At 36.0% G+C, this 14,238-nt stretch overlaps 1 protein-coding gene across 1 annotated transcript in view; it reads left to right on the plus strand.

Moving 5' to 3' along the window:
• The first annotated feature begins 323 nt into the window (after nucleotides 1-323).
• The window catches only part of LOC142138697 (pancreatic secretory granule membrane major glycoprotein GP2-like), a 37,865-nt gene continuing 23,950 nt past the window's right edge, over nucleotides 324-14,238 (plus strand). The window contains exons 1-5 of the mRNA XM_075195548.1: nucleotides 324-412; nucleotides 5,758-5,781; nucleotides 6,923-7,099; nucleotides 7,231-7,332; nucleotides 8,650-8,870. Of these exons, the coding sequence (XP_075051649.1) occupies nucleotides 364-412; nucleotides 5,758-5,781; nucleotides 6,923-7,099; nucleotides 7,231-7,332; nucleotides 8,650-8,870 (573 nt within the window). The 5' untranslated portion in view covers nucleotides 324-363. The remainder of the gene's footprint in view (nucleotides 413-5,757; nucleotides 5,782-6,922; nucleotides 7,100-7,230; nucleotides 7,333-8,649; nucleotides 8,871-14,238) is intronic.

Here is a 14,238-nt window from a genome sequence, read left to right on the forward strand (position 1 = left end):
TTCTTGGCACTGAATTTATGTTCAGTGTCAAAAATAGCGCATGATATGTAACCTTAGGGGTAAGGCAGGGCAACTTCTGTACAATCACATTCCTGAATTACATTTTTTCTTATCAAGGAAGATGTTACAGACCTGCATAAAGAGGATGAGTAAATATGAAAGCAGTTAATGATACACATGTCAAGTTAGACCCTCCTCTTCAAATGCTTTTACAGAAACTCCCCAACCACTACGTCATTGCCCCTATTACATCACTACAACATGTAGTCTATTGCTGCTATAAAAGCAGCTAAACTATCTGCATATCAGCTAATAGGACACCAGCATCTCACAATTAAGAGCTGACAGGAGAAATTTAAAGAAATGAAATTTGTCATCTTTATCACCCTGTGCACTCTACTGAAACATACAGGTAAATGTTCATTTGTGGGTTAGTTTAGGATTGTACATGTCTCTGAAATGTATTCAATTATATGTGATATGAAATCACAATGCACATTTTGTTTTTGTTTTCATTTTTAAAAGTGTTTAATAAAGTTTACCCTCTTCACTTCCTACAAAATGTAGCTTACAATAACTTTTTAAACATACAGTATATTCTAAAATAGACCTTACCTCATTTACGATGCTCACTGATTGCACACTGCAAATCACCATGGTTTTGTACCAGTGCTCCTAGAAGGTTTGCTTAGAGCAGGCTAAAGTGCATGTCAACTATCTCGGGAAACACCTTCATAACCTAGAGGTGAGCTTAGGTGCACTGAGCTAAAATATACATGTCACATCAAATGTTCAATCTACCACCACTATAGAATGAACCTTTCATCAAATGAAAGTATTATTTTTCCTAAGATACTGCTCAGTAGCCTCATTTATAGCTTAAAGTGTTCGGGAAAGGAAGGAAACTCTGGGATTGTACTTATTTCATGAGAACTTTTGTGTGTTTGATCTTGCAAAATAGGCCCTATAAAGGGATAGAATCATCATCATTTATTTATATAGCGCCACTAATTCCGTAGCGCTATAGAGAGAACTCACTCACATCAGTTACTGCCCCATTGGAGCTTACAGTCTAAATTCCCCAACAAGACAAACATACAGAGAGACTGAGACTAGGGTCAATTTGTTAGCAGCCAATCAACCTACTAGTATGTTTTTGGAGTGTGGGAGAAAACCGGTGCACCTGGAGAAAACCCACGCAAACACGGAGAGAACATACAAACTCCACACAGATAAGGCCATGGTCGGGAATCAAACTCATGATTCCAGAGCTGTGAGGCAGAAGTACTAACCACTAAGCCACCGTGCTGCCCAAAAATAGAATGGAATATGAGGGGAAAAAGTAAATTATTCCTGTTTAATAAGGAGCAAAATGAACAGAGGCAGCATGGAACAGACAGGGGTCTAAGTGTATTAGGACCATTATGCATGAAGTCCCTTCCCCCTTTTTGTATTTGTTTGAGAATGAGATGGATCTGGCACTGCCTCTACCTCTCCAAATGTATAATAGTTAGTTTTAAGAATTAGGATTGTGGTGATTTTATACCATAAGGGGTTAATTCTCTTAGTAGAACAATATGTGTAACAGTTTCTATATTGAACGCTTACTAAGTAAATAATTGTATCATATGATTGTAATATTGTTTTGTAATCAAGGTCACATATTATTTCACAGTATCCTGCTGTCAGGATTTGGAATTAATTGCTATAAATAGTCTATGAATTTCTGGGAAGAGAGGTCAAGTGATTAGCTTAACTTAACAGTCCAAGTTGGTATGTTATAGATAAACAACGGAAGGCTTTGTAATAGTTTGTGTCTTATTTCTGTTGTACTGTAGTCAGGGTACATAATGATATGGAGCGCTCTATCCTGATCCTTGGATCTTCTTCACTGGTGTCTCAGAGATCGATTGGGTCACATATAGGAAAATATAACAGCAGCACATCGTGATGTATTGTTTAATTTTTTAGAGGTTAAAATGAATGCACTTAAATCAATGTCTGTGCATGCTGTAGCGGTTTTCGAGTCTCTCGCACCCATTCGTTCTGCAGAAGGAAGCCCATAGTTGTTGATTGGATGCAAACAGTGCACGATTGAAGGGTCTAAATATAAGAAACATTATGTGTTTCATCTTATTCGCACGACTTCTACAGGGGGATAATGGTGTGTGTTCCTTTTCTTCTTTATATAAGTGTGTTGGTTATCAAACAGCAGCACTTGATTGGGTAATTATTTGATTAATTTGCTTAATTGGTGTCACTGAACTCCTGTACAAGCTGATCTGACCTAAGCAAAGTTAAGCTGACTGCTTGTTAATTGATCAAAACAGCTACTTGTTTGGTGTAAATGTTCTAAGACTGCTGGTACATTGTAAAAGTAAATGGTAGAAAATGAGTGGGTGTAAAAATAATGAAATTGCAAATGGAAACAATCAAATTATTGACAATAATAAACAAAACTTAGATTGTTTCTCTACCTGTCACCTGTTTTGGCCATACGCAGTTATTTAGCATGGTTTGATCTTTGGTTCTATTATTGCTGTTGTGTGTATCTGTGTTTATTATTGGTCATTTGTATTTTTAATGTTCTATTAACCATATTTAGTTTTATATTGTGCTTAAGTCTGTACAGTGTTCTGATGTATGGAAGTAACGATTATCCACCATTGGCATGTACTGTATAGACATGGTGGTTATATGGTAACAAGTGTATTTTATATCAAAATGTATTTTAATGATATCCGATTTTTCTTAATTATTCAGATTATGTTAAGTTCCTGTTAAAGGTGGTTCCGACTTTTCTTGTGTTTTGGAGTCTGTTGATACTAAGTCATTTTGCTAAATATTGTTAGTGTGCCCTGAATTTTGTTAATGGTTAGATGGAGGAAAGTGGTTAGTTTTCATTTCTTGTATTCTGTGTTGTTTATAGAAATGGTGTAACTCAAAATCCACGTTTAGTTCTTTCGGAATAAGTATTTCTAATTCGAATATCCACCTGGTTTCTGCTTGGTTGAGTGATCTGCCTTGGTTTCCTCCTCTTCTGGTGGGTTTTATCATTTGAATATTGTATTGCGGTGTTATGGTGGATCCTGTAATGATTGGATAGATTATTTGTTTTCTTCCTTTTTTTAATGTTTCTGATGTGCTTGATAATATGGGTCTTTGGTTTCCTACATGTCCTCCCAATGTATTGTAGTCTGCAAAGACATGTTACCAGATAGATTACTTTACTAGTGTCACAGGTTACTCTGTCTTTTACAATGTATTTTCTGTTAGTGCTATTGGATATAAATTCCTTCCTCGGTTTTGTATTGGTGTTGTGTCACCACAATCCTAAGGTTGAAAACTAACCACTATACAATTGGAGAGGTAGATGCAGCACCAGACCCTTTAATGTATTAGTAGTTTGTAAACATTGTCTCTCAATTATGAAGGAATTCTTTACCCAATAAAATCCCAAGGTCCAAACATCCAAATAATAAGTCCCATAAAGGTTTTGTTTTATTAAAATATACCATACTTAAAAGTGGTAATTCTAGCATGTTAAGAGCATAATATTCATTTTATGAAAATTCATAAATGTATATATTGCTTGATTGGAACAAAATTATTTGCAATAAATCTTTCTTATATTTTAATATGTTGAACAAAAGGAGAAGAAGGCAAAGTTTCTGAAATAAGGTGCACTAAATCTTCTAATTGATAATATCGATGATTGCCATCCTATAAAACATAACTTTTATTAGGTAGTAACTTAAAAGCGAAATATACTAAAATATAGCAATTAAAATCCCATGGATATAGATAAAAAGCTGGGTACACTCAATATAGTACCTATATAATCCCACTATTAGTTATATGGTACAGAGGTATAATAGTGTGATTAATATGAATAAGTCAGATAGTAAATAAAGAAACATACGCCATAATAAGCAATTGTTATGTCTTTGATATAATGCCTGTTAAATAACAGGCTATACAGGCTTGATAATGTCCAGCTAACAGATAGAGGTTGGAACAAATATCCCAATTACCTCTTGTATAAATCACAAACGCTGGTATGTAATCCCTTCTGACTAAATTCTACAGATCAACAGTCAGTTGATATGTAAACTACCCTGCAGCACACTCAATAGCGTAACATGAAAAGTATAGCAGAAACGCTATTGCAGAATAATTGTTGCTAATTTACAATCCCTTCTGACTAATTCCTGCCGATCTATAATCGGTTGTTATGCAGACAAAACTCTACTCTATTTTAATATGTTGATAATATAATATATGATTGTTGCTTATGATACATTCATATTTCCCAGAGCATAAGAATCTCTTAGGCATATTAATGTTATAAAAGTAAATTTGTGGTATTAAAACAATAAAGTTTGCTATTCCATATGCCAATATTACATAAATATTGATTTAATATCAGTTAGTTAAAATGCCAGGAATTTACTATATTTCATTGCATAAAGTTGGCAACACATGGGATAGGTTTGACATTTGGTCCAATTGCCAATGATCCACTATGTGGCCATTTGGTTTGCACACATGATGAACCAATTGGGTCATTTGGAATCAGGCTGATCTACCAAACAGATAGAGGCCAATGCATTGTGGTTGGATGATGACACACACCGTAGTGTTCATCTGACCACTTTTAATAAACAGCTAAATAAAAATCTACTGAACTCTGATCAGGCAGAATGATTTTTTCAGGGTCATAAATGCTAAAATCTAAAAATATGCCAAATTGGAAAAACTGAATGTCGTTTGTATAATCAGCTAAAGACTGGAAAGACGCACATCCTTTACAGATAAATAATGGGTAATGGAAAAAAAATCCCAAAATAAGAAATTGTCTGGGAGTGGCGAAGAGGGGATACAACACACCCAACTGTTCATCTTTTAAAGTAGAAATCCTGTTAAATGGAAGAGAATGGTACAGAATGGCAACATGAAAATAATATCCATTTAAAGACTAATGATGTTTCAATGATGCCCCTCATCCTGTTTATAGGACATTGCAATGAAGTGAGACACTACCACAGTATATCTTAACATTTAGGTTATAGAACTTGAAGTGTAATCATTAAAGGTGCCTAGAATTATGCTATCACTTTGTTATTTGGATGAGTTTATATCCACTAAATCAGTGTTTCTTACGCACCATTAATAGCCTATGTATTCATGCACAGAAAAGTTACTCTACTTGGCTGGTTCAGTAAATTATCTTTTCTGTTTCTACCAACAGAAATCCTTAAAACATGAGATGGTGGTAGGTGTGAGGGCTTGAGTTAAGAAACACTACACTAGGCCATACAATGTCCCTTTCTATATTGGTAGCAAAATGACTTTATTAGGAAATCACTAAATACACCTGAAGTTAGTCACTCAACACATTAGCAACACATACCTAATAATAGAAAGATCAAATAGATAGATACAAAATAGCAACACAGCTAAACCTCTTTTTGTTACACATAAAGAAAATGTGAAATTACTTATATGTTCTAGTTCATAAAATTAACAACAGCAAACTGAAAAATGTTCTAACAAATGTTACCTTAATGTGCATGTCATTAATAAAATAATCATCATTCAAAGAAAGTAAATGGCAAATCAATTTGCTAATATTGTATTGCAATTCTTCTTTGGGGAGTGAAAAATTATACCAATGTGAGAAATAAAAGTTGTTTATATATTACTTTAAAAAAACAACTATGAAATTATAAGTAATTTTTTTTTTCTCTACCTTAGTTGCACAGGGAGCCGGGTGCTACGGTGAGTCATTTTTAAATTCATATCTTTGCTTTTTAAAAATCACTTTAAAAGCAATGTAGAGAGTCAGTGATATGTAATCTACTAACAAACTAATTATTTAAGAAAATAACAATCTGACTTGTGGCTTTAGCTCTGGCTATTGTGGACAGATATACACATTAAGCTGCTTCCCCATTTTGCAGTAGATCTTGTGTGACCTTTGTAGTAAAAGACTTGATGTGATAGGAACATGCTTACTTATGTATAATTATGTATAACAGTGTGTATATTGTTATCAGTTCTTATGGCATCCATGTTTATATACATAGCCGTAATACATTACAAACGCCTACATAACTTACAAAAACTAGCAACATAAAGCAATTCACATGCGGATAATTATCTCTAGTATTGGATGAAGCAGCTTCTACCAGCATCCTATTACCAGGTGTCATAATAAATAATAAATAATGCAAAAGAGAAGATTTCACGTACTCTGGTCAGGATTCCCATTTTATTGTAGGACATCTTCACAATATTTAACATTTTGGTAACATCTCAGTACTCTTTCTTCAGCAACATGAGTGATCATTAATATAATTTGCATAGTGACAATATATAACTATATGGGCATATTCAGTTGTTGGCGTTACTGGCAAAAGTAACGCGGTGCGCGTACTATTACCATCATTATGGTAATAGTGTGCGTAAATACCGCTATTACGGTACCTTTCACGCTGTATTTCAGCTCGTGGCTCAGGGAGCTGCGAACTGAAATCCGGCATAGTATTACCATAATGACGGTAATACTTTTAACGTCGCGGGGAAATCCAACAATTGAATATGACCCTATGTGTTATCATTATTGGACAGCATAAGCTTCTCCATACTTCTTTCTTATGTCTGGGGAAGTCAGTGAAGACTGGAAATCACTGGTTTAGTCTTTATTCTGCTACATATGTGAGCAAAACTATCTGGTAGGCAAATAATACACATTCTAGCATTTACCACATTCCTGGTAAAATGACAATGTAAAAATGATTTGTCCATTCTCCTTTGTTCAGTGTTTTCTGTATTCTTTATAAAGTGTCCCTCCTATGTTCACATATTCAGATCCAAATTGATGACATAATGATACATCTGTGTGTGTATTGTTCTGCAGACGGATCTGATCCTGCTCTATGCTCAGATTGTGGAGGGTCATGTGATCCTGAAAATGGATGCCTTTGTAGCGATAGCATTTCCCAATGTTTTCCTGTTGCCAGTAAGTGCCCAATGGAATCCAATGACTGCTGTAATGTCACTAGTGGCTGGTATTGGAATTCAATTTGCTGCACAGGTGAGTCACATTGTTGAAATAAAATGATATTTACACATCACACAACTACAAGTCCTTTATATATTGTCAGGGGTTTGAAGCCCGTGCTACTGCAGATTCATTTATTTTCTTACCATGGTTATCTCCTACAGATGTGAAGCAATGCAGTCCATCGTGTCAAAGTGATGAGAGCTGTGATATTGTAAATGGACCACCAACCTGTGTTTGTAATAAAACCATATACTCAGGGATAAGTAAGTTTTATCTATGTTTTATACATCACATTAGATGACTAAATAAAACCATTAATTATTCTTATTTATGAAATTGACAAGATTTTTAAATCTGAAACATTAATGTTCTTTCAGTGACCCAGGTATGGGCTTTGATAAATACATTTTATTTATAACTAAGTTGAGAATTCAGATTACAGAAGTGGGTTAATGCAGCTTCTGCAATGGTCTCTTACAGAAAGCTACAACAATTTATTAATGTTATTTTTCTACTTTATTCTCTTGTAAGAACTATAAACCTGCATCTGGCCAATTTCACAATCTGTCTTTTCCAACTGTGTGTCTCTATTTAGAAAATGATAAATCCTACTGTGTATTCAGAAATGTATATTGCATTGAACACAAATGAAATAAAATTTTATTAAATCAAATACAAACATTTGTTGTTTTCCCCTTTTAAAATCATATGTGAATTTTCTTTCATGCAGTAGTCAAATGGAAATGTCAATTAAGTATTTCATATAAATGGCAGCAACTACAAATAATATATGTGTGAAGCTAATGAATTAAATACTGTCAGCTTGAGGGGTCAGTATGCAATCAGCCAATCAGAAGTGGCTAGATAGTGTTGCTGATAATCATTATCACCATTGCATATCATTCCACCTCCCATTTAGCTCCCGCAAAAGACACACCTCCTAAAAGAATTATCTGTCTGATTTTGTTGCAATTAGGTAAACATACCCTTACTGAACTTGGCCTACGCTTGCTCACCTGTGTTTTTCCTTGCAAGGCGTATGGCGACACAAATCAATGATAAATACAGATATATGCGTACACATGTTTGGTGTGCATGTGCAGATTCAAAATTTATATCTTATGCAAAAAAAACAACACATGTTCAACTCTAATTGAGCCCCATAATGTTTTGCTTGTATCTATTACTAAGTCTTTTAAAATGCTGCAAAAGGTAAACTCCAGTGGGTAAATTTATCAAGCTGCAGGTTTGAAAAAGTGGAGATGTTGCCTGTAGCAACCATATTCCAGTTATCATTTATTTAGTATAGGCTACAAAATGACAGCTAGAATCTGATTGGTTGCTATAGGCAACTTCTCCACTTTTCCAAACCCGAGCTTGATAAATTTACCCCCAGGGCTTGTTCGAGAGAGTAATCTAGATGTATAATTTTGGTAACAGACAAAAACTGTTTGTATTGCTTTCTGTTTGAAATATAGCATGCCTAAATTCTTGTCTGAGCAAGCCCTTACTGTAAGATACATGTATGTGGGTGTTAAAAATTGTTTCCTGATCTAAAAGAATGTTTTATTTGTGTGCAGCACCTGCAAGGTTGAAACCTACAGTGACCTGTAATGATGGTACAATGGAAACTTATGTCAATATATGTGAACTGAAAGCCCTTGGTTACCAGTACAGTGCCTTCCATCTGATTAATAACTCTGTCTACTGCAACTTCCAATATAATACTACAATCAACAATGTGTCAGTGTCCGGTATTCAATTACAAACAGCTAAAGGATGGTGCGGGAACATCGTTACGGTAAAATACTTATTTTTTGTCATGTAATTGTAATCTACTTTGTTTCTCATTTTAATCTTTAAATCTAGCTTTCAAATTAACAGCATGTACCAGAGTCTCAGTATTCTGTAGATGACAATAAAGTGCAATAAATGTGTAGACTCGAAGATTTAGCAAACAGTAGGTGCTTTGTAGTTCATCCAGAACAAACCAGCATGTGTATTAACAGCACAATGTCACATTTTGCCTGTTTGCTAAGGACTAGCTATCTATTTGGACAATATTTAAAGAATTTCCAAATTTTTTTATTTGTGTGAAATCATTTTCTTCCAACTCTAAAAAGGAAAGTAATTTTGTCAATAGCCACTGACATCACCAGAGATTTCCTTTATCAATCAGTGAAAAAATCACCTGGTCTGTGTATTATGTATTTTGAGTACCCTGTTTTCCTCTATGGGTCAATTACATTGAAACAGTGATGAACTTTTCGGCGTAAAATACATATTTTGTCTGTTATTATGTGACTGAGTCTTTTGTGCTGGATTTCATGCTGTTGTTCACAGCTTTGGGTTTCCTGGATGTTGTTGTGAATATATGCATAATAATCTAATTTGCTATTTTGTTTCAGTCTAAGTACTGAAAATCTCAAAAATAAGGTTTTGTGCTATGCACATGAATATTCAATATGGTAGATCGTCTGAAAAGGAAGCACCCAGAAGAGATCAAGAAAAGTACAGTGTGTTCTATTGATAAACAAGTGAAATCAAATCATGGCTGAATATAATACACTCACCAAATAGAAGTGTTATAATTTGCATGTTAGTATGTTCTTTCTACATACCAATGAAAGATCCAAGGTACCCAAAAAGAGAAAAGAAAACAATTGTGCACATTGCGCAAGTGAGATTACTGATCAGGGCCGCCATCATTAGGGTACGGGCGATATCGCTTTATGAGGCCCAAATGGACAAGGGGGTCCACTATGATCTGCAGCTCAATCATGCCCCGGTCCCAACTCTTGTAGGCGCAGGGCTGTATCAAAGGTAGCACCTGTCACGACTCCCTGCCCTATGCATGTAGCATGGCCCACATGACATCATAACGTTGCAGCGCTATGAAGATGAGCCCACAGGAGCTGTCAGCACCAGCAGAAAGAAGTATAAGAACTAGAAGAAGAGGGAAGAAGAAGAGGAGACTGTAGGTAAAGTACAGGAAATAGAGGAAGAGAGACAATGGAGGGGAAGGGGGTTCGGGCTGGGATGTCTTAAGCACCTCTATGGAAATTAGTGTTTACACATATAGTACATGCTATTATCCATCACTCTGTTCTGCTAAATAAAACTAAAGTCACTATCAGCCCAGAATTATGCTGTTTAATTGGATTTTGGACATATTATTCTATATGCACTTTTTACTAAACAAAATAAAAAATAAAATAATTACAATACACCTTAAAATGTCTGCATTGGGCATTAAGTTGGTACAAATGTAAAAACGGAATAGCAAGGGGGGTAAATGGTTATTCTGGCTCATAATCTATAAATAATATAGGGGTGTCCAATATATAAATATTGGGTTTGACATGATTTTTCTTGTGCCAAATCTATTAAAAAATATAGGGATGGGGGGTTTGTTGTCTATTCTGGTACCCAATCTGTAAAAAAACGGGAATAATTTCAATTTAATATCGGGGCCTGGGAGGTTGGAGAGCAATATATGAACATATTGAAAGGGAATGCTTTTAATGTTGGGGCAGGGTGAGGGGACGAAGGCTTATTTATAAAACGTAAACACTATTAATGTATTATTGGACTGGTTGGATGAAAAGAGGGCTAATTATTAAACATGGGCGTTGTTAACTTAATGTCTGGCTCGTTGGGGTTAGTGTATTTTTTTTGATACATTGGATCTATCCCTGGCACAGGTAAGAACCTTCTTACACGCTAATTATAACACTTAGAGTACATTATATTTAACAATAATTTGGTTTCAATTGTTTATCAACATAACATACTATACCAGTGATGGGCAAACCAGTCCTCAAGGGCCATCACCAGTTCATGTTTTTAGAATTTCTTTAATCATGCACAGCTTAGTTAATCTATTTGGCTGGGTCAGTAATTATCCCACCTGTTTCTACAGACAGAAATCCTAGGATTCAGCTTCATTCAGCTCTAGTAAGCGTGGGTTTTCAGCACATCCATGGAACTGAAAACTCGGTCGGTTCCAACTTAGATAACTTCTATTTCACAAATTATAAAGGAGAAAAAAAGGAGAAAGAGAGAAAATTAACCGTACCAGTTTTATTGTGTTGGATTTCTCTATTGTTTGCTGCGCTACAATGTATTAGTATGCACTAAGGAAAATCATATACAATTGAACTTTTAATTTACGTATTTCTAAAAAGGTTTTTTGTTCCATCGTTATCAAATGTTTCAGCAAACTTTAAAAATAATATGAAGAAATATGAGATTAGATAAGTCTGATATATATATTTGGAAATAAGTGCTTACGTAGTAATGATGTTTGTTTGCTAAAAGATATCACTTTTGGGGTTTTCTCGGTACACAATGAAGGAGTATCAGTCGCTAGGTAGACTACATAAGCCATCCATCGGATCATGTTTGTATTTCTGCCATATATGTTTAATCTCTCAAAGCGGATTGAAAATATCTCTCAAACGCATCCATTTGGTTGACTTTAGCGAATGTCTATTGCTGCGCTTAATACACCTCCAGCGTCGGTCTTTGAGACAAAATCGCCTTCACATCTATTATGTATATTTTTATAAAGGTATATATATTTCAAATGTAATAGGTGCTTGTCCGTGTAGAAGCAAAGTATTTTTTTTTAAAAAATCTCTTTATTTTTACACTTTGTACAAAGAAAAAACATCATTGCAGAATATATTCTGCAAATCGAAAAAAGAAAAACATCATTAGAGAAATATTAGTTCCACAATATAACTTGTAAATTGAGTGAAACATAACAAAGTGGGTTTTTTGATGATGCTGTGAAGGAAATTAAAAAAAAAAGAGGTTGGGAAAAAGTTTTTAGGAAAAGAGAGAAAGGAATAAGTGTTGGAGGGGAAGAGGGGCCATGATTACTTAGTTACCATGTAGGCAGTACCATGGTGTCCATGTCTCACAGAAGCAAAGTATTTCATTAGTGTCTAGTTTAACAATTATCTATAGTTTTCACACTATTATGGATATGGTTATAGAGTGTTCACTGTATTCCAGTATTATTGTATTGGCAGAAATCTATTATCAGGGCACTTATGCTGTTACATGTAATATGTGTAAGGGACATTGGTGGTAGATGTTAAACGATAAACCACAAGAAGCTTTTGACTTAACCAATTCATTTTATTTCAGAACTTGTTGTAACTGATGATATACTGTTTGTGTGTATATATATATATATATATATATATATATTATGTAGTTGTTTACAGTTGATACTGACTGCAACAGACAGGCAATAGGACAAATTTGTGCAGTTAATTCTATTATAGTACATTCATATATATAGATGGTAAGCATATACTGTGGGCAATGTCAGAGAGCAGGTTGCTCATATGTGTTTTGTGTCTCCAGTCACTTTATATTTCTATATATAAGTAAGTTTAACACAAAAAAGATGCAACGCTAGTTATAGCTTCTTTATAGTTCAACTGTCACAGGAAGAACCTGCTGCAAGCCTAACTTCCTGTCTGTGCATGCTAGGTAGAGCAATGCAGACGGCTGGAGGCTGTCCCACTTCCTGTCTTCACTAGAACACAGGGAACACCACTACCAAGATGGGAAACGGAGCATAGCGCTCCATATTAACATTTTCCTTCTACTCAGTTGTTAATTTCTTACATTCGATACAACTACCTTACTATTTGATCCTATTTATCCCTGTTACTGCTAGTATTATTCCCTTTCACTAGTTAATTCATACTTTTGCCCCTACATAATCACACTGCAGCCACCTTCATCATACTGCACCCTCCTTCATTGCACTGTACCCCCTACTTCATCATCACACTGTGCACCCTCCTTCACAATCACACTGTCCCCTCATCACACTGTGCCCCCTCATTCATCACATTGTGCCCCCATATCACACTGTGTCGTCATTCATCTCACTGTGCCCATTCATCACACAGTGCCCCTATATCATACTAAGACCTCATTCATCACACTGTGTCCTCATTCATCACACTGTGCCCTCATTTATCACACGGTGCCCTCATACATCACACTGTGCCCCCTGCATATCACACTGTGCCCCTCCATATCACACTGTACCCCTTCTAAATATTACACTGTGCCCCCTCCATATATTATAATGTACCTCCTCCATATGTCACACTGTGCTCCCACCAAATGTCACACTGTGCCCCTTCCATATATCACACTCTGCCCCTTCCATATATCACACTCTGCCCCTTCCATATATCACACTCTGCCCCCTCCATATATCACACTGTGCCCCCTCCATCATTACTCTGTCCCCCACCATTCTATTCTTACCTTTCTATGACCTTCTTTCTTCTGTCTTCTTCTCTTGCTCTTCTTCTTTTCTTCTGTGCTCCCAGCTCCTCTCTGCTCCCTGCTTCAGTATTGTTGACTGTTGAGTGTGACGTCATCACGTTCTGACAGCAAGAATTTAGCAGAGAGTAGATAGGAGCAGGGAGCTTCTACAGGATGCAACACAAGTGGGGAAGGCAGGCGGAGTGGAACGCCTCACAAACATGGCGCTCCCCTGCCTTGCCAACCCCATTTACTGACGGCCATCACCGTGAAGAAGTGAGGCAGAGTATTGCTGTTATGTCTTACCAGTACATGCGGCCCCACTTCAAGCACTGATATAGGTAATATCTGTAATTCGCAAATATAAAACCTATGTCCCTCAATGTAGTTGATTTGTAAGAGAGATATCAGGTTGTAATATTAATTTTGTGGTTCTCTCTATATACCTAAGTCCCCTTCTCATTCCCGATATGGGTGGGGTACGGAATAATGGTTCCCATTATTCCTACAATACTTACCCCGACATGGTAACCCCGAATGACTCCTTCCCGACCTGGCTCCAGGACGACTGCTGTGACCGGCGACTGCAAGGGATTGCGACCTATGAAGAATCCAAACAGTGTTAGTGACGTCACTGCCGACCGCGATGCTCGTTTCCTTGCAGTTAAGGTGGAAATGTAAGTATGCGGCCAAGCACAAAGTACTGTGCTTATCGCTGTACATTGTGCATGGCCGCATACTTACATTTCCATCTTAACTTCAAGGAAATGAGCGTCATTTAGTGCATTCTACAAAATGACAGCTAGAATCTGATTGGTTGCTATAGGCAACATCTCCACTTTTTCAAACCAGCAGTTTAGAAAATA

The sequence above is a fragment of the Mixophyes fleayi genome, chromosome 2, assembly GCF_038048845.1.
Source record: "Mixophyes fleayi isolate aMixFle1 chromosome 2, aMixFle1.hap1, whole genome shotgun sequence".
Classification (NCBI taxonomy): domain Eukaryota; kingdom Metazoa; phylum Chordata; class Amphibia; order Anura; family Limnodynastidae; genus Mixophyes; species Mixophyes fleayi.